The 17,871-nt window shown below is 41.3% G+C and overlaps 2 protein-coding genes across 3 annotated transcripts in view; both read left to right on the forward strand.

Moving 5' to 3' along the window:
- The window catches only part of PSME4 (proteasome activator subunit 4), an 84,821-nt gene extending 77,224 nt beyond the window's left edge, over positions 1–7,597 (forward strand). Inside the window, exons 44-47 of the mRNA XM_046660412.1 lie at positions 3,027–3,189; positions 4,570–4,703; positions 5,408–5,546; positions 6,093–7,597. Of these exons, the coding sequence (XP_046516368.1) occupies positions 3,027–3,189; positions 4,570–4,703; positions 5,408–5,542 (432 nt within the window). The 3' untranslated portion in view covers positions 5,543–5,546; positions 6,093–7,597. The remainder of the gene's footprint in view (positions 1–3,026; positions 3,190–4,569; positions 4,704–5,407; positions 5,547–6,092) is intronic.
- A 3,340-nt stretch (positions 7,598–10,937) lies between these two features.
- On the forward strand, positions 10,938–17,508 carry GPR75 (G protein-coupled receptor 75). Of its 2 annotated transcripts, none has more exons than XM_046660385.1 (2): positions 10,938–11,201; positions 15,544–17,508. In XM_046660385.1, the coding sequence occupies exons 1-2, from the start codon at positions 11,098–11,100 to the stop codon at positions 17,189–17,191; spliced, it is 1,752 nt and encodes a 583-aa protein (XP_046516341.1). In that variant the 5' UTR covers positions 10,938–11,097; the 3' UTR covers positions 17,192–17,508. The 2 variants fall into 2 exon arrangements, with proteins under 2 accessions (XP_046516341.1, XP_046516342.1); XM_046660386.1 differs by having other exon boundaries at positions 11,105–11,201; positions 15,471–17,508.
- Positions 17,509–17,871: the final 363 nt, after the last annotated feature.

Consider the following 17,871-nt stretch of genomic DNA (forward strand, 5'->3'; position numbering starts at 1 on the left):
AATGTGCATGAAGGCAGTTTCAAGAGAATGAAAATCTACACATAGATGCTATTTATCCAGTAGCCTTAAGACAAGATTGTTGTTGTTTTTTTTAAATTTTCCTTGGTAGAGAAATTAAAGGCAACTTTTTTGAGCTATATTAATATTTTGTACAAAAAGATAAATCTATTATTTCAGATAGCCTAATGTAAAAACAGCATGTTATAATAAATATGGAATAAGATACCACTTTCTAAATTTGCCTTAGGTAAAGAAAATGTAACTGAAATTTTTATTTTATTTTATGGACTTTATGAGTTTTCCATATAGTGGAGCACTCCCAGTAATTAGAGAATTTATTTGAGAGCACTTAAATTGATTGTGTCCATAGGAAACGGGGAATGGAAATTTCTCCTCCTCTCTAATGAGCCTCTTCATTTTGTAATCTAGCTTTCTTGTGTCCAGATATTGTCCAGTCCCTAGGGTACTCACACAGTGGGAAGAACAACTCTGACAGGCCTCAGTTAAAATATTTACAGCTACCTATAAATTTTTTTTAACTAAAGGATTGAAAAGGAAAGATTGAAATCTTGAAAGTCAGCAGTTCCTAACTTTAAATGTTATAGCAGTTGCATTAAAATTTACTGTTTTCTGGACCTTGTTTTAGAACTGTTTTTGTGTGTCTTTGAGGATGAGCTAACATCCGTTGCCAATCCTCTTTTTTTCACTTGAGAAAGATTAGCCCTCAGCTAACATCTGTGCCAGTCTTCCTCTACTTTGTGTGTGGGATGCCTCCACAGCCTGGCTGCTGAGTGGAGTAGGTCCACGCCCGGGATCCACACCCATGAACCTAGGCTGCCAAAGTGGAGCACATGGAGCTTGGCCACAGGGCCGGGCCCCCTTATCCATTTTTATAGATTATTTTATATTTTTTTCCCCTGTGGTAGGCTTAAACATAGCTGTTAATATAACCATAACCATGACATTTATTAAAACTACTGTATCATATTTTTAAAATGTGATACTGAATATTGGTAATAATTAGCTAACCTACTCCTGATAATATTGAAAAAACTTTGTAATAATCTAAATGAGAACTATTATAAGAAAACTTTTAGATTTAAAGAAAAATTTTTAGAAGTGATAAGAAAAAAAACTGTGTTTATGGATAAAAAACCTAAATACTACTCACCTTACAAATTAATTATAGACATGTGCAGACCGACCCTTGGAACAAAATATCCCAGAAGTAGACTTTGCTATTGGGAAAGAGAATAATTCAGTTGGAAGTGTTCAGGCAATTTGTTAGCAGTTTGGAGAAAAAGAAAAATCAGTTAGAACATCTCACGCTGAAATATATTCCAGATGTAAAGAAATATACTCCCCCCCTTTTTTTAATTAGAGAAAGTAGGACAAATGAATTTGGATATTTATATGAACTTCAAGCAGAGATGACTTTCTAAGGCTTTAAGTTAATAGATGCGACAAATCTGACTATATTAGAAACTCATCAATCTAAATTATCAAGCTTCACACTAGAAAAAACATTGTAGCGTAAGAAAAATCATCAAGGCCTTTGGAGTAGATAGTGATGGTGATATAATATATGTATAAAGACAGTATAAGCAATCAACAGTGGAAAGTCAAAATGATCAGAGAAATGCAAACTTAAAACAATGAGATGTTTTTCACCTACTCTTAATTTACTCTCTGCCCTCAAAAAAAAATTTGTAATGATGATACCCACTGTCGGTAAGGTACAACCAATACTCGACATTAATTTTGTGTCATAGTATGTTAGCCCTGTCTCTTTGAAAAGCAACTGATAGCCACAAAATTAACAATGAAATTATTCATACAATGACATTTAATAATCTAAATTCTTAGAATCTGTTCTAAGAAAGTACATTGCAATATGGGAAAATCAATATAAATTAAGAATATTTTGGGGCCTGGCCCCGTGGCCAAGTGGTTTAAGTTCGCGTGCTCCACTTCAGCAGCCCAGTTTCACCAGTTCAGATCCTGGCCGCCGACATGGCACCACTCATCAGGCCATGTTGAGGCGGCGTCCCACATGCCACAGCTAGAAGGACCTGCAACTAAAATATACAGCTATGTACTGGGGGGACTTGGGGAGAAAAAGCAGAAAAAAGGAAAATATTTTGTAGCATAGTAGTGAGAAATTGAAAGCATTCTAATCAGTAGTTGAATATAAAAATAAGTCGTGATATGAAAGGAAATAATACAACCAAAGAAGAAGTAGTAAAACGCATTTAATATAATAGTGTAATGAAAGTAGCAAAAAAAAATGTTAAGTACCCCAACCTGTCACATTGAAAAATTTAAAAAAAAAACTTTCTGAAGGAATAAATAGCAAAGCATTTGGGTTGTTTTTCAAATTATTATGGCCTATCCTTATGAATATTTAGCAGAAGTTTTTGTGATTTATGAGACATCTTTCTATTGCTTTTTTCCGTCTTCCCAAAACTTGAGTTTCCATTTGAATTTAAAATGGACGGGTATACACTCTTCATTTAGTACTTCTGTAAACTGTGTTTATAGACTGACAAGAGCCTGTGAAATTTATAAGAGGTAGGCTGGATATGAATGTCTACAATATATGCCATTTGTAGAAATTGGTTCTCCACTGTATCTTTATTACCAACAGAAACAACAGCAGCAGTAGTTTTAAGAGATGTAGAGACTAGGAAAAATTTATTTTAATTTCAGGCTCTGGCACCACTTTTACAGTTACAACCCTTATAAGCAGAATTGTCAGTCAGTGGGAAAATAATTTATTTATGGAAAAATTTAATTTCATACAAAGAGTTAAGCATTTACTTTCTGTAACCCTAATATAGTGGCTTTCATCCCTTTTCAGGCCACAGACCCTTTGATAAGCTGATGAAATCTCTAGTAAGAAATTGCAGAAGTGCATTTACACAATTGGCATACAGATGTCAGAGGTCCTACCCCAGATCCATCCCACTCTCCCAGCCGCCATCCTTCCACCAGGCTTTATCTAAGAGAGATGATTTTCTCTACAGGTTCGAGAAATGGCTGCTACCACCCTAAGCGGGCTATTACAGTGTAACTTCCTTACCATGGACAGTCCTATGCAGATTCATTTTGAGCAACTTTGCAAAACAAAACTACCGAAGAAAAGAAAGCGAGACCCTGGTTCCGTAGGAGATACAATTCCTTCTGCAGGTAACAGTGCTGGTAGAAAACACTTGTATCCTTTTGGGAGTTAACCAGGCTTACTCAGCAAAGACTTGTATGTGCCTGGGTCTATGCTAGGTACCGGGAATAGTTGTCCCTGCACATAGAGAAGGCAAGACCTGGAATATAAAAGCTAGAATTGAGATAGATGCAAGGGACCTGTACCCTGCTGCATGCAACTGTTACAATGAATGAAGTCTGCACCTACTCCCTTGAAAGCGCTCTATAAAGAGAGCTATCCAGAATTATTTTGGAGGGTCTGAAATATTTCCTTTTAGAATTTATAAACTTATGTGTAGATGTGCTAAGAGAAAAAACTAAATAAAACAAGCCTTGCTTTTTTTGGAGAGGGGATTATTCAGTACTTCACTAGGCCTTTGGTGAGAGGGTGAGAAGAGCCTTACTCTACAGGAGCTTCCAGTGTAAATGAGCATAAAGATAACAGAAGAATAAGATCTGATCACTATGTTATGTTTAAAGAGAAATTTAAATGTGATTGCAAAGAAACATCTGATCTTGCCAATGCTAACTACAGTCACAAGAATATTAGAAAATATGTGGAAAGATCATTAGTAAGTAGGAAGCTTATTGAATTTACAGCAAGTTTGGAATATGAAACTCTTAAGTGCTGATTATAGTCGAGTCTTGATTATATATATAGTTATCTAATAGCAATTTCTAGTAAAATATCAATGTATGTTCTAGTTTCTTTGCTTGAGAACATTGTATTTTTTAATAATTATGTACCAAAGTAGTTTTAGGTCTTCATTATACCAAATGGCATTGTTTACAATTCTGACTACCCCAAATTCCCTTATTCTTCAACTCCTTATCCGCCATGTTTCATGTATACACATATAATACACTTACAAACACATACACACATTCTATCACTAAAGAGAGAATAGAGACCCTGTAGAATATAGACGCATTGCAGTTCTGTTTTGAGAAGTAGAGACATTCCTCGTACATGGCGTGTTTACCTAAGGAACTGATGCATTCTGTGGGGGGTAGTCACATCCAGAATAGTGGGGTCTGATTTTGATTGGAGATTGTTTTAGGATCAGGGATTACACTTTTGCCTGTGGTATGAATTGATCAAAAACGGCATTACTATGTTAGTTTTAGCAAATATACAACACATTTCTGACCTAGAAATAATTATGCTGTCATTGAGGGACAGCTATAGGGTATCTTTAGTGCAGCCCCAAAATCATGTTTTCGATTTGTGTGCATACAGATTCGTTTCAAATGCAGAAATTCACACATTGAAAACAACTAGCATAATCGAAAGCTAATCTATTTCACTGTAACACGTGCAATAGAGTCCTGTAAGTATTTCCATGTATATTTCTGTTTTCTTTGCAGAGTTGGTCAAGCGCCATGCTGGAGTGCTAGGACTTGGTGCATGTGTTCTTTCTAGTCCTTACGATGTTCCCACCTGGATGCCCCAGCTCCTTATGAATCTCAGTGCACATCTGAATGATCCTCAGCCTATTGAGGTAAAATTCTTCCTTGTTAGCTTCTTTCTACACATGTTCTCAGTGATGTTTTGTAAGAAACCATTTGTACTAATAATTTCCTATATACTCAGGACTTTCTGCTTTGGTAAAGCTACTACTTCTGCCTCTGCCAGGGCCACGTCTACTAATCGGTGATTATTAAAATCTAGCAGAGACCTTGCTCTCATGTATATTTGAGATTTTTTGGTAGCGGGAAATTATAGCTTCTGTCCGTCCCAGTCCAGTGGAAGTAAAGTATTGTCATTGTTGTCAGGATAGTTAAGTCCTTATCCTTCTGTTTTACTAGCATTTTATATCTAGCCAGTGTCTAACTGGGAGCTGATATTAAATAGGAAATTATGATGGTATTATTTAGTGAACACCTATGTTCCTAAATTAAACAACTCAGAAGACCAACGACTTTGTCCTTTTCCCTTTGGTAAAATAGATGTGAGTGTATACTGAAAGTGGTTTAATAATGTGGTGTAAGTTTCAGTAGCTTGTCCTAAAGTACAGCTAGTAATTCTAGAGAAGTGAGCTGGGTGGCTTTGCCAAATGAGATTGGCTTGTTGGTATTGTAGCACTCGGTGAAGCGTGAGATCTGAAGTCTCGAGTGATTGTTACTTAGCCTCAGTTATCCTAAATATAACCCTAGTTGTTGAGAGAGGTTAAAATAGAATGTCTGTGGGTTGCTTATTCTACAGATGACTGTAAAGAAGACCTTATCCAATTTCCGAAGGACTCACCATGACAACTGGCAGGAACACAAACAGCAGTTCACTGATGACCAGCTGCTTGTTCTCACTGATCTCCTTGTGTCACCATGCTATTATGCATAGAAGGGTAAGTCAGCAAGGTGCTGAGTTTAAGGAAGTCTGACATCCTCAGGCAAATGTCATTGGTTTGATGACTGAGAAGTAGATGTTCCCAAGTTTTTTCTTTTTCTGACATTCTTAGATGTCATTGTTTAAAGATTTTTTTTTTTTAAACATAACTTTTGCTATGGCCAATGGAAGTAAGTTCCCAGAGAATTTTTCCTTCTCTGCTTCAAGTATTAAGCAGAGAATTGATGTGACTGCTTTTGGACCTTTATAAATGAGTAGGCTTAGTAGCCTAGGAATGGTTAGATAAAAGGAAAGAAATCTTCTTCTTAGTTCCTTCTGAGTGTGGTCTAGGCATTTTAAGTTGCCCTCAGCACTCTAGGTTCTATACAGTTGTGAGAACATTTCATCTGGATGCTTAAGTATTTATTATCCATTCTGTATTCAAGAGGGAGGACCAGAGGCTTTCTATTGGGATAGGAAGAATAAAGAAAATTTCATTTAGGGGGCTTAATTTAGAGTTGGATGTCCTGTTGTCTAACTGAAATTTTTTTCCTCCTTGATACAGATGAGTAGTCCTCACTTCAAGCTCTTTTCATCAAAAATTCCAGATCCTCAGGTACCATCTGTGGTGGCTCTCTGCAGGTTTTAAAACTCTGCCTCTGTTGAGCTCTCATCATTTTGGTGGTTTCTGTATTTGGTCTCATTAGTCTGCATTCCACAGGTTCTCAGCTGCCATTTGATTTCCTAACTTGTCTCAAGTGTTTCCAGAATATTGATCACTTTTTCTTTGAGGCATCTGACAAAGCCATAATGTCTCAGACTAGAAATAATTACCCACTATGATCATGGCATCCAAGACCAGACAGAGTCTGGAAACTCACTAAAAAACAGTTTACTTGGAATGGAGAGTTCCCATCTGTAATACAGGTCCTGTTATTTCATTCATCTCAAATTATTTTGAATTCTTTCCAAATGGCTGTTGGGTTTTGATGATAGTAGGGCTGTGGGCCATAAATCTGAAGCCTTGAGAGCCTTGGGTCTGGAGAGCCATGAAGAGGGAAGGAAAAGAGGGCAAGTCTTGAACCTAACCAAGGACTTGATGGATTGCTCAACCAAGACACAGAAGCGAATCTGTGTCCCTGTGCTTCCCACAGACTGGAGTTTTTGGTGCTGAATAGAAGAGCAGTTGCTGAAAAACTAGGGGTTTGGTGAATAAATTTTTGATTGTTGTGTGTACAGTGTGTGATTTTGAAAATAAACAGCAACAACAATAAAAACCCTGACTGGTTGATTTTTACCTGAATTCTTTACAAACGTTGTTTGGCCCCCTTTGAAAACTGTTACACTTCACCTAATGGAAGACTGCTGTGCTTGTGAAAAATCTGTAACCTTTTTTTTTCTTTTTATTTTCTTCTCTTTTTTTTGCCTGCAGAATCGTTGAGAGACTAAGAAGTCCTGATATTTAATTGACTTGTTTAATAAATGTTATATAGATGGGAAAGACTGTATAAATTGTAGAGATAGCCTTGGCAAGACTTTGTACAGATGCAAGCTTTTACACACCATTGTGTAATTAACTTGTAAAGATTCACATGTAGCTCTTTATTATAGTGATTTTTGGCTTTTGTACCAATTCAATGCCATTTTTTGTGTTTTTAAATTATTTTCTTTTATCTTTTCATGTTACAAAAGCTGAGGCATGGGGGTTTTATTTGAGTTCATTTATCATTAGAAGGTCTCAATTTTTATGTAACTCTCATGTGAGCATCTCTAATGATGCAGATGCCACATGTTTGCCTATGACAAGTTGATAGAATGCAAGGTATCTTCTAGATTAAAGTAATTCACAGGTCGGTGAATGTCATCTTGCAGCACACCCCGTACAGTCTTCCTTAAAGGAACACTACAGTATATTTTTTAGTATCTATTTGCTGAATGACTCGATGCAGAGGTCCTGGTACAGTATTTAAGTGTCAGCATACACAGGCGTAATCCCTGTATAGAGTAGTGCCAAACTGATTGTTTCAATTGTGTAACTAGTTTAAAACCGAATAAATGAATTGTTTTTAACACCCGGCTTTTGTCTTCATTAAGAGGAAAAGACAGTTCTGTAGGCAATGGATTCCTTTTGCATCCACTGATCTGGACCTGTAAATTCATACTGCCTGACCAAAGGGAATTATCTAGATCAAAGCTGTCCAGTACAGTAGCCAATAGCCACGTGTGACTATTTACACTTAAATTAAAAATTCATATCCTCAGTCTCACTGGCCACATTTCAAGTTTCCATCAGTTACTTGTGGCTGGTGGTTTACCCTATTGAGTAGCACAGATGAATAATTTCGTCATCACACCGAGTTGTTTTGGACAGCACTGATACAGATTATTGATTCTCAAATTGATGTGCCCAAGAATCACATGGGGATTTTGTTAAAATGTGATTTTTAATTCATGCTCTCAGTTTGTAATATCGATCCCTGGTCCTGAGACCACACTTTGAGTAGCGAGGCTTTACATTATATTGACCACAAGCAGCTTTTTCTAACTAGGTTGTATGGAATTATGCCTTAGCAAGTTCCTAAAGTGGGAACTTTAAAAAATGTGAGATACTGGGTACCCACTGTGTTCCTCAATCAGAATCTCTCTGGTTGGGGCTCAGGCATTGTTTAAAAGCTCCACAGTGCTTCAGTCGTGCAGCCAAGATTGAGAACGCTGGTGAAGACTCCTAAGGCCCAGTCTAGACCTAAAAACAGGGTACCTTAATCTGTGTCTCCAACATGTGCCCCATGTGATTCTGGCAGCAGGTTTAGAAGTTGCTTACTACCTTGATACCCCAAACTGGTTATACTGTGAATTATTTAATTCCTTAAATCTTCTACCAGTGGCCTCAAGAATGAAAGTAAGGATGGAGAGAAAAGGGGCTGGATGGCTACTGTTGTCTGAGATAGTTCTTAGATCTATGTTGCATTAAAAAGAATGGAGCAGGAACAGTGTGAGGGAGGCAGTAAAAATTTGGGGGTGGAGGGTGAAAGCAGGTCAATGTTTAGAAGTCCCTGCTGATTTCAGGGCATAGAGCAGAGTCAAGGTAGGTTTCTAGGTTGGGAGAGGGGTGAGTGGTGAAAAGTGAGGGGAAGAGAAAGCCTGTATCATCTTTGAGGTTGTAAGAGCTAATAAATGATCTTTAGTTTCTGAACGAATCCTTTAAAAAACAAAGACTTTGCAAATAGCATTTCAAAATGTAGGAGGAAAGTTTACCCACCTGTTTTCTTAAAAGTGTTTGACCGAATGCTTTGGTGCAAAAAAATTAGGTGATTAGTAGTGTGGACAGAAAGGACCAGTGAGGAATTTTGTTCTGCTGAAAAAATTAACTTTTTCTACATAGTTTTCATAGTTATTTTTGTGGACAAAGAACATTTGTCTTGTTCATATAATTGAGGTGTCTCCCATTGTTGAACATGGAAGTTTTCAGTTTACTACAAATTACACTGCAATGGACATTTTCATATCTTTATGATTAAAACTTTTCTTCAAGTATTTCCTTATGATAGATTTCCAAGTAGTGAGATTTTTAGGTCACGAATCTAAACATTTTAATGGCTCTAATATGTTGTTTTCCTGAAAGTGCACACAGCAGTTTGCATTGCCAGTGAGACTGTGTATTAGGATGCTGGTGTCCCTGCAAATTAATAACCTGTTCATATTTTAACATTATAGTCAGCCCTGCTTGTTTATTTGCAGATTTTCCATTTTTTGAGTACTAAGCCAATGTTCTTTCCAATTTGACTTTGCCGGCACATTTTGTAGACATAATTCTAGTAACCTTAGCCTTGCTGATAGTACTAACTAGTTCTGGAACTTTGGTAGTTCCTGATTTCCTGATTTTTGTTTTCGTTTGGGGTTTTTTCAGTATGGGGTAATTTTCTCCCCTAAGTGTAACTCTAATGGCAGCATTCCAGCCCAAACCTATTGTAATCTCCTGTCATATGGCCAAATGCCTGGAAATGATCTGCAATTATTTATGCAGTAGCTAATTCTAGTTCATATGGAGAGGAATATCAGGAGTTAGTTTCTACTTTAAATGCTAACTCTGAAAACTGAAGGAGCCTTCTTTTTCTAAGTTGATTCTTTCTAGGGCCAAGGTCACCATTACTGACAACATAGATTAGAACTGCTACATTGCAAGTGGGTGGGGAGTGGAACATTATGAGGGAATTGGAAAATTTTCTTGAAGTTATTTCTAAACAGGATTCTGATAGCATAGTCCACTTCTGGACTGAATGTTACTTCATAAATTATCCAGCCCTTGTCTTTCTCTTGATGAAAGCGTTGGGAACTGGGAAAGATAAGTTATATGCATAAATCAAATTCTTTGGTACTTGTTGGTACCAAACTGTTCTTTTTAGACAGATAAAACTATTAGCCGACATGGAGATTTCAGTAGCAATATTCCAAGTATTTTGCTTGAATGGAATTTTCTGGTTTTCTGGCACCAGGGTGAAGAAAAGAGCATTCAAATAGCATTCTCTTTCTAAAGAGTACCCCCAAAAAGGTTAGAAAAGTGGTAAGATCCTAATTACCCAGGTTGGGACACTGAAGGAATACGAGTTTATCTGGCTTTATTTTGTACCCAGAACAGCAAACACTTTAGGAATGTTACTTCATGGCTCTGAAACTAAAATTAAACGCACTTTATGAATTCATTATTTTGGACGTGTGGACTTTAGAAGATCGAAGGTGGTAGTTTTTGGCTTGGTGTTCTTGCTTACTAGAATTAGCCTAGCTTGCATACATAGCACCATTGCTTTTCAAGATTTTTTACATTCAGCGCAGTATTAGATAATGTCCGTGAGCTCTTGGCCTCGTTATTTTATTTGCATGGGTAGTTTCATTTTACTTTGCATTTGTTTCCTAGTAGTTATTCCCCTTGCTGAGTCCCCTCAGTAAATTCATTAATATTTTCAGAGAGCTGAGAGAAGAAAAAAATGTGTGGTACTTTTATTTTACATTAAGTTAAAGTTAGTTTGATTTAAATTCTGTTACAATGACTTGACTTAACAAATTCTGTGTCTCAATGTACCAAACTGAACGATGACGCCAGTGTAATCTAGGAGAGAGAGGATCAGCCGCAGCCCGGAGGAGCTGGGCAGGCCGGCTTGAAAGCACCGGGAATGGGGGGAGGTGGGCGGCGGGCCTGGCGGGAAGCCCAGGGGGGCCCGCGGACCCCGCCCTCTAAGGCCAAGCCCCCGCGGGTCGCTGTGTGCCGTCGGTGCCCCCACTTTTCCTCTCTACCCAGGCCGCTTGCCCCTTCTTCCTCTGTGCCGCAGGGCGCCGGCTCGGCGAACGGCACAACGGCGATCCTGAGAACCCGCGCGGCGCGGGCACGAGGTCGGGGCGGCGGGAGCGGCCGGGCCGCCGGGCACGAGGGAGCCCGCGAGGCGGTGAGGCTGCGGGGGGCAGGCGGGCCGCCGAGGCCTGTGTGTCCGGCGAGGGGGCGGCGCCCTCGGCGTCTCTGTGACAGCGCTCCGCGCCCCCGGCTGCCGCGGCTCCCGGGATGCGCGGAGGCGGCGGCGATGGCGCTGATGCCTCTAGCCCTGCATCCTCCAGGGCGGCGGGCAGAGCTGGGGTCCGGGCTGCGAGATGGAGGAGGAGGGGCGGCGCTGCGGCCACCGGGCAGGTGAGAGGCCGCGGGCCCCCGGGGGAGGACGAGCCCACGGGGACGGGGAGGGCTGGGAAGCGGCGGGCTGGCGAGGAGCGCGGATGCTCTGGTCCAGGCCCGGCCGCCGCGCACCTGCGCTCCTGGCGCGGCCAGCGGGGAAGCCATCTCGCCCCTGCCCGGCCCGTTCCCGGGCTCCGCCGGGCCGTGGAAGCCCTCCCCCACCGCCCGTGCCCTGGCTGAGCCGTCCTCACCCCACCGACCCTCTGCTGCTGCTTTTACTAGCTTCCCTGGCCCGGCCTAGGCCCTCCTCACCATAACCTCCCCTACCCCGGGGAACTCCTACCCATCGCCAGCCTCTGGCCGCGTCGACCTTCCCTCCCCGCAGTCTCCCACTCCATCCCCAGACTGGGGAGCTCCACAGCCTCCCCATCTCCCTACTACCCCATCAGCTGCTCCGGGCTTCAAGAGATACTTCAACTGGGGAGAAAGAGCATGGGCTCCGAAATCAGATAAATCTGGCTTGAATCTTAGTGACCCTGGGCAAGTCAGCTAACTTCCCTGAGGTTTTCCTGATCAATACAAATACGGTAGGAATAATAACACAGAAACTTGCTCTCTGTGACGGTTGGACTCTGAAAATGCCTGCCCTCGAGGAATTTAAGGCATTATGAGAAAAAAAATGAGTTGGAAGAATCTAGGGCATGAGTTGACTTGTAAAAGCTCATATAAAATGTTTTAATATGTACTAAAATATTAAGAAAGCATGCTAGATTACCAGAGGCTTTTCACATAAAGAGAAATCATTACGGCTGTACAGTAAATTTTCATTTACTCTTCCTTGCTTACTGGTTACTTTAAAATCCTTCCTCCTCAGTTATAACAAGATGCACATGATAAAGTCCATTCCGTCTTATTGCGGCTAATATGCCTGATGTTCTAACTTAAAACTTTTCTGATTTTATGACGTTAATCACATCTTCTTCCAGGACCTGTCTGTGGTCCCAGAGATAAAGAGTAGCTTGTGTGCTTGCATTGAAAGAATGTTGGTAACCTTTATTTAATATTTAGGAGTAGCAAATAGATATAAACTCCCCCCCCCCCCCCCCCCCCCCCCCACCACCTCCAAATCACTGAGTTTTACGGTTTGACCACCATAACTTCATTCCAAATTGTGACCTCAGCCTCCTCTTTCTTCAAGTCTCAGAAGTTAGTACTGAGACCTGGGTTTATCTTCCCTCCATTTAATTTATTGCTCTTAAAGTTTCTCTGCCAAAACCTTTACTTCTGTCTTCTGCTTTTCCTCCCTTTTCTCTTCCCAGCCTCTGATTCCTTCCCTTTTTTTCTATTTATTCCAATAGGAGTGATTTATAATTACTTTATACCGGAACCATCATTATCAACCTTGCCAAAAGGGCACACAGAAGTATGTATATGTGTGTGTGTGCATTCAAATTTTGGGTTCCAGGAACTTTGAGTTGGGAAGGGATTGCAATACGTACCTCATATATTGAGAGTAAAAGAAAGTTTAGTAATTTATGTAAGGCTTCTGGTATAGATGCCTGACATACAGTAACCACCCAATAAATTAAAGCTCCAGTAACTGTCTTCTGACCTGGGGATCCCTCCCTTGATCTCTTTGCTGTTCTGGTTAGCATGGTGGTGAAGAGTGCGGGCTCCAGAGAGGTTGAAATCCATGCTCTGCCGCTTTAAGCTCCGTGCTCTCTGACTTAGTGTTCTCATCCCGAAAAGGGAGATAAGTTATACTCCTGTGTTGTTGGGAGGATTCAATAAGTTCATAGTATGGAGCACTGAGAACAGAGCCTGGCATGTCGTAAGCACTCGGGAACATTCACATGCTAATAATGATACTGATAGTTATATTCTTGACCTAGAATTCTCCTTTATTTTTTTTAATCTATTGAAAAATTTTAAATTTCTTGAAAAAATTGCAGCTGTACAGAAAGTGAAAGTTGTCCCTCAACTGCTCCGGATCTGTTGTCCCCCCGCCCCTCATCCTTGACTAATGTTGGTGACTCATCATCCCATTTTCCCCTTGACGACTCCCTTCCCACACATCTCCCTTCCTAGCCTAGGGTCTGCATCGCTTCCATCACCCTGCTTCAGTATTACCCACTTAATCGACATTTCTCTTAGCATCCTAATTCCAGGCTCCTCCTCCTTCTAATTTCCCCACACCAAATTCCTGCTTTCCTCTTCACCCCTGTTCTTTTCCCTACTTCCAAAGAGGAAACCCTTGCGGGGGCAGGGGCTTTGCTCTAATCCATAGTGTCACTCTCTGCTCTTCCTGCCTCCTCAGATTTTTTCTCTTCTACTTCTTTTTTCATCAGTTAACTCCAATCCTGCAATTAACAATTAAAAAAGAAAACAGTAAAAGGTTGTCCTTTTTACTACATTCATATCAAAAAGGGTTCAGAAACAGGCACTCAGTCTTTTAGTGAAAACAGTAGGCTATTTGTTATTGTTTTTTAAATTCTAATCATCAAGAAACAAAAGGTCAGGGTTTGTATTTTTCTCCCTCACAGAACTTTTATAAGGAAGGTAAAGAAAAGTTCATCTCACTTCCCAGTGGAGAAATTCATCATATTGTCGTGATCCGTACTGTTTGACCGTTGAGAATTAGAAGAGGTTTTCTTCTTCCTTCATGAAGGGTGCCAGCTAGTTACGTAGATCTCCCCAGGACTGAAATTTGTCTGGGACTCACTGGCACGGCCGTACTTTTATTGAATGCTGAGACACTTCTGTATTGGATGGTCCATAGCTGCTGCTGGGAGCCCCCGGTAAGCTCTCACTGACCTGGCCTCTTCTTCTGCACCCCATGATCCAGCAACGAAAGGGTTAACCCCTGGCACAACTGGAGGCCTCTGGGACCCAGCCTGAACTGGGGGTTAAATATTCTGAACACCACTCCTGGACCTCCCCAGTGCCATTGGTTATTTGTAAAATGCTGGATTAAAGCAAGTACTTTTCACTTGTCAAGAGCATTGCGCCAGTCTCCAAGGAGCGAGGTCAGCTGTCCCACTGGAAACATCTTTGGGAGCAGAGTGGGCCCCAGGCCACACAGGGCTTTGGGAGTTGGAACAACAGAAGATTTGTGTGAGTGTATTTTAAATCTCATTGCAAAACAGAAAAAAATTTTTAAGAAAATAAAGGAGCAAAAAGAAAAAGAAGTTATTCTTTTAGAGTAGAGGCTGTGTGTTACTCATCTTTGTACCCAGGGGACCTAGCATACAGCTGGCGTAGGGCGTGCGCATGATAAATGTAAACGGAGTGGATGAGTGTGTGCCTGGGTGCATGCCTCCTGCTTCATCGTGAGGATATTCCTGTTGAAATAATGACAATTCACATTGGTCTAGCAGTTTGGAGTTTACAAAGTGAAGCGATGCTTTGCACCTTGTAAATCTCAAACATGATCGTGACACCCTTCATTACTTTCATTTTTTCCCTCTCAAATGTAGTCCTGCACAAAGTTTTTTCCAAAGCGGTGTATGGAGTTGGCCAAGAAATCAGCAGAGAGAAGAAATTATAAATAATGGAAAATAAGGGATTCTTCCGAGGGGAAGAAAGAGGATTTGTTAGTGATTCGTGGGAATTATGTAAAGGACCACAGGATACTCCAGTGGTACCCTCCTGCTTATATTTCAAGCACATGCTTTTTCTCCTCTCAAGTCCTTCTGCTGCAAAGACCCACTCCCCTTCTCCCAGCCCGTCTGTCCCCCATGCCCCGCCCCTCGCCTTTCCCCCAGCTAGCTCCTCCTCACCAAGACTCCCTTCAGCCTCTTGCAGCCTTTGGGTTGGATTAGGTTCCCTTTCCCTGACTTGCAGCGCGCCCTGCTATCATCTGATTTACCACATTAGGCTGTAATTGCATAGGTAGGTTGATCTCCTCCAACTAGATGGTGATCTCTTTGGCGGGGAGGTTATGTTCTTGTGTCTCCGGTGTCTGGCACCGGCGTGTTTCTAAAAGTAACATCTGCACCCCCTTCCATCAGAATCTAAAAGGGTGACACCCAGGAATCTGCTTTCTTTAACCCTCCCTCCAGGTGATCCTTAAACTAATTTGAAAACCACTGTGTCATAAAACCTAAAATTAGCTGGATGAATGTATTTTGAGGTGTTTGTGCCTTTTCTGTGTTGAGTTTGAGAGGAGAAATGCTTTCTACGCCTTGGGTCAGAGCTCAAGAATTCTAGTGCTTTGAAAGATCATGAGATGACTCTGCTTTCTGCATTAATTCCTTTCTGTTTCTGGGTGTGCATTTCTGTGTGCAGGCTTTTCTGCCTTGGGCCTCTTTTGTCACATATCGCTCATCTGTGAATTGAAGCCCTGACTCCCTTCCCACAGAAGGAAGAGTCATTTTTCTCTGAAGATGAACTCAACGGACCACCTTCAGGATGCTCCCAACACTACCTTGCTACATGTGCCTCACTCCCAGGGAGGAAACAGCACTGCTCTCCAGGAAGATCTCCAGGATCTCATCCACACAGCCACTTTGGTAACCTGTACTTTTCTACTCACAGTCATCTTCTGCCTGGGCTCTTACGGCAACTTCATTGTCTTCTTGTCCTTCTTTGATCCAGCCTTCAGGAAATTCAGAACCAACTTTGATTTCATGATCTTAAACCTGTCCATCTGTGACCTCTTCATTTGTGGAGTGACGGCCCCCATGTTCATCTTTGTGTTATTCTTCAGCTTAGCCAGTAGCATCCCGGATGCTTTCTGCTTCACCTTCCATCTCACCAGTTCAGGCTTCATCATCATGTCTCTCAAGACAGTGGCAGTGATTGCCCTGCATCGGCTGCGCATGGTGTTGGGGAAGCAGCCCAATCGCACGGCCTCCTTTCCCTGCACCTTGCTCCTCACTCTGCTTCTCTGGGCCACCAGTTTCACCCTCGCCACCTTGGCCACTCTGAAAACCAGTAAGTCCCACCTCTGCCTTCCCATGTCCAGTCTGATTGCTGGAGAAGGGAAAGCCATTCTGTCTCTCTATGTGGTCGACTTCACCTTTTGTGTTGCTGTGGTCTCTGTCTCTTACATCATGATTGCTCAGACCCTGCGGAAAAATGCTCAAGTCAGAAAGTGCCCCCCCATAATAACAGTTGATGCTTCTAGACCACAGCCTTTCATGGGAGCCCCTGTGAAGGGAGGTGGAGATCCCATCCAAGGTACCATGCCGGCTCTATACAGGAACCAGAATTACAACAAACTGCAGCACGTTCAGACCCATGGGTACACCAAGAGTCCCAACCAGCTGCCAACCCCTGCAGCCAGCCGGCTCCAGCTGGTGTCAGCTGTCAATCTCTCCACAGCTAAGGATTCCAAAGCAGTGGTCACCTGTGTGATCATCGTGCTGTCGGTCCTGGTGTGCTGTCTTCCACTGGGGATTTCCTTGGTGCAGGTGGTTCTGTCCAGCAGTGGGAGCTTCATCCTTTACCAGTTTGAACTGTTTGGATTTACCCTTATATTTTTCAAGTCAGGATTAAACCCTTTTATATATTCTCGGAACAGTGCAGGGCTGAGAAGGAAAGTACTCTGGTGCCTCCAGTACATAGGCCTGGGGTTTTTCTGCTGTAAACAGAAGACTCGACTTCGAGCCATGGGAAAAGGGAACCTTGAAGTCAACAGAAACAAATCCTCTCATCATGAAACAAACTCTGCCTACATGTTGTCTCCAAAGCCCCAGAAGAAATTTGTGGACCAGGCTTGTGGCCCAAGTCATTCAAAGGAAAGTGTGGTTAGTCCCAAGATCTCTGTGGGACATCAACACTATGGTCAGAGCAGCTCAACGCCCATCAACACTCGCATTGAGCCGTACTACAGCATCTACAACAGCAGCCCATCCCAAGAAGAGAGCATCCCATGTAACTTACAGCCAGTAAACTCTTTCGGATTTGCCAATTCATATATTGCCATGCATTATCACACCACTAATGATTTAATGCAAGAATATGACAGTGCTTCAGCCAAGCAGATTCCAGTCCCCTCTGTTTAGAGTCATGGAGGCTGGAGAAATTCTGTAAACTGTTTTTGTTTCTGATACTAATTGATTTTTTTACCACTTTTGTGAGAGCAGTGGTAGATCAAAACGTAAAGATTTAGCTAAACAGTTGGCATTTATGATTTTCTTTTGTCTGAAGTATTAGCATCTATTGATTTACTTTGTGGTTTCCTGATGTTTTAAGATTTGATGTAAAAGTTTATTACTTAGATTTTTACCCTCACCTATGCTCCAATCTTTTGTACTAAACTTTTAAATAGATGCCAGGAATGATCTTGCTACTATGTTAGAGAATGAACTGATTATGATCATTTGAGTCACTGCTATGGGTCTTCAAATTGTCTATGAGGTGGATTTTTAGAAAAATGTTGAGGTATGATCTTTCCCAACATGTTATTCGTATTAATTGAATTATAAATTTTGATTTGTTGAAGTGTTGAATGGGGAACAATACACTTTTTTGGTAGCAGGCTTGGATAAATGTTATTTTGGATAAATAACATTGTTAAAACAGGAAATCAGAAATATATTATCTACAACTATCCTTACCAAAAATACACAGGCATTAAGTACCTTCCCTTTCATAAGACGGTCAACCAAGAATATAGCATTCTGCTTATTACCATTTCTTATTATAGACATTATTATTTTGTGTCAGTTGAGTAGCTATATAG

The sequence above is a fragment of the Equus quagga genome, chromosome 5, assembly GCF_021613505.1.
Source record: "Equus quagga isolate Etosha38 chromosome 5, UCLA_HA_Equagga_1.0, whole genome shotgun sequence".
Classification (NCBI taxonomy): Eukaryota; Metazoa; Chordata; class Mammalia; order Perissodactyla; family Equidae; genus Equus; species Equus quagga.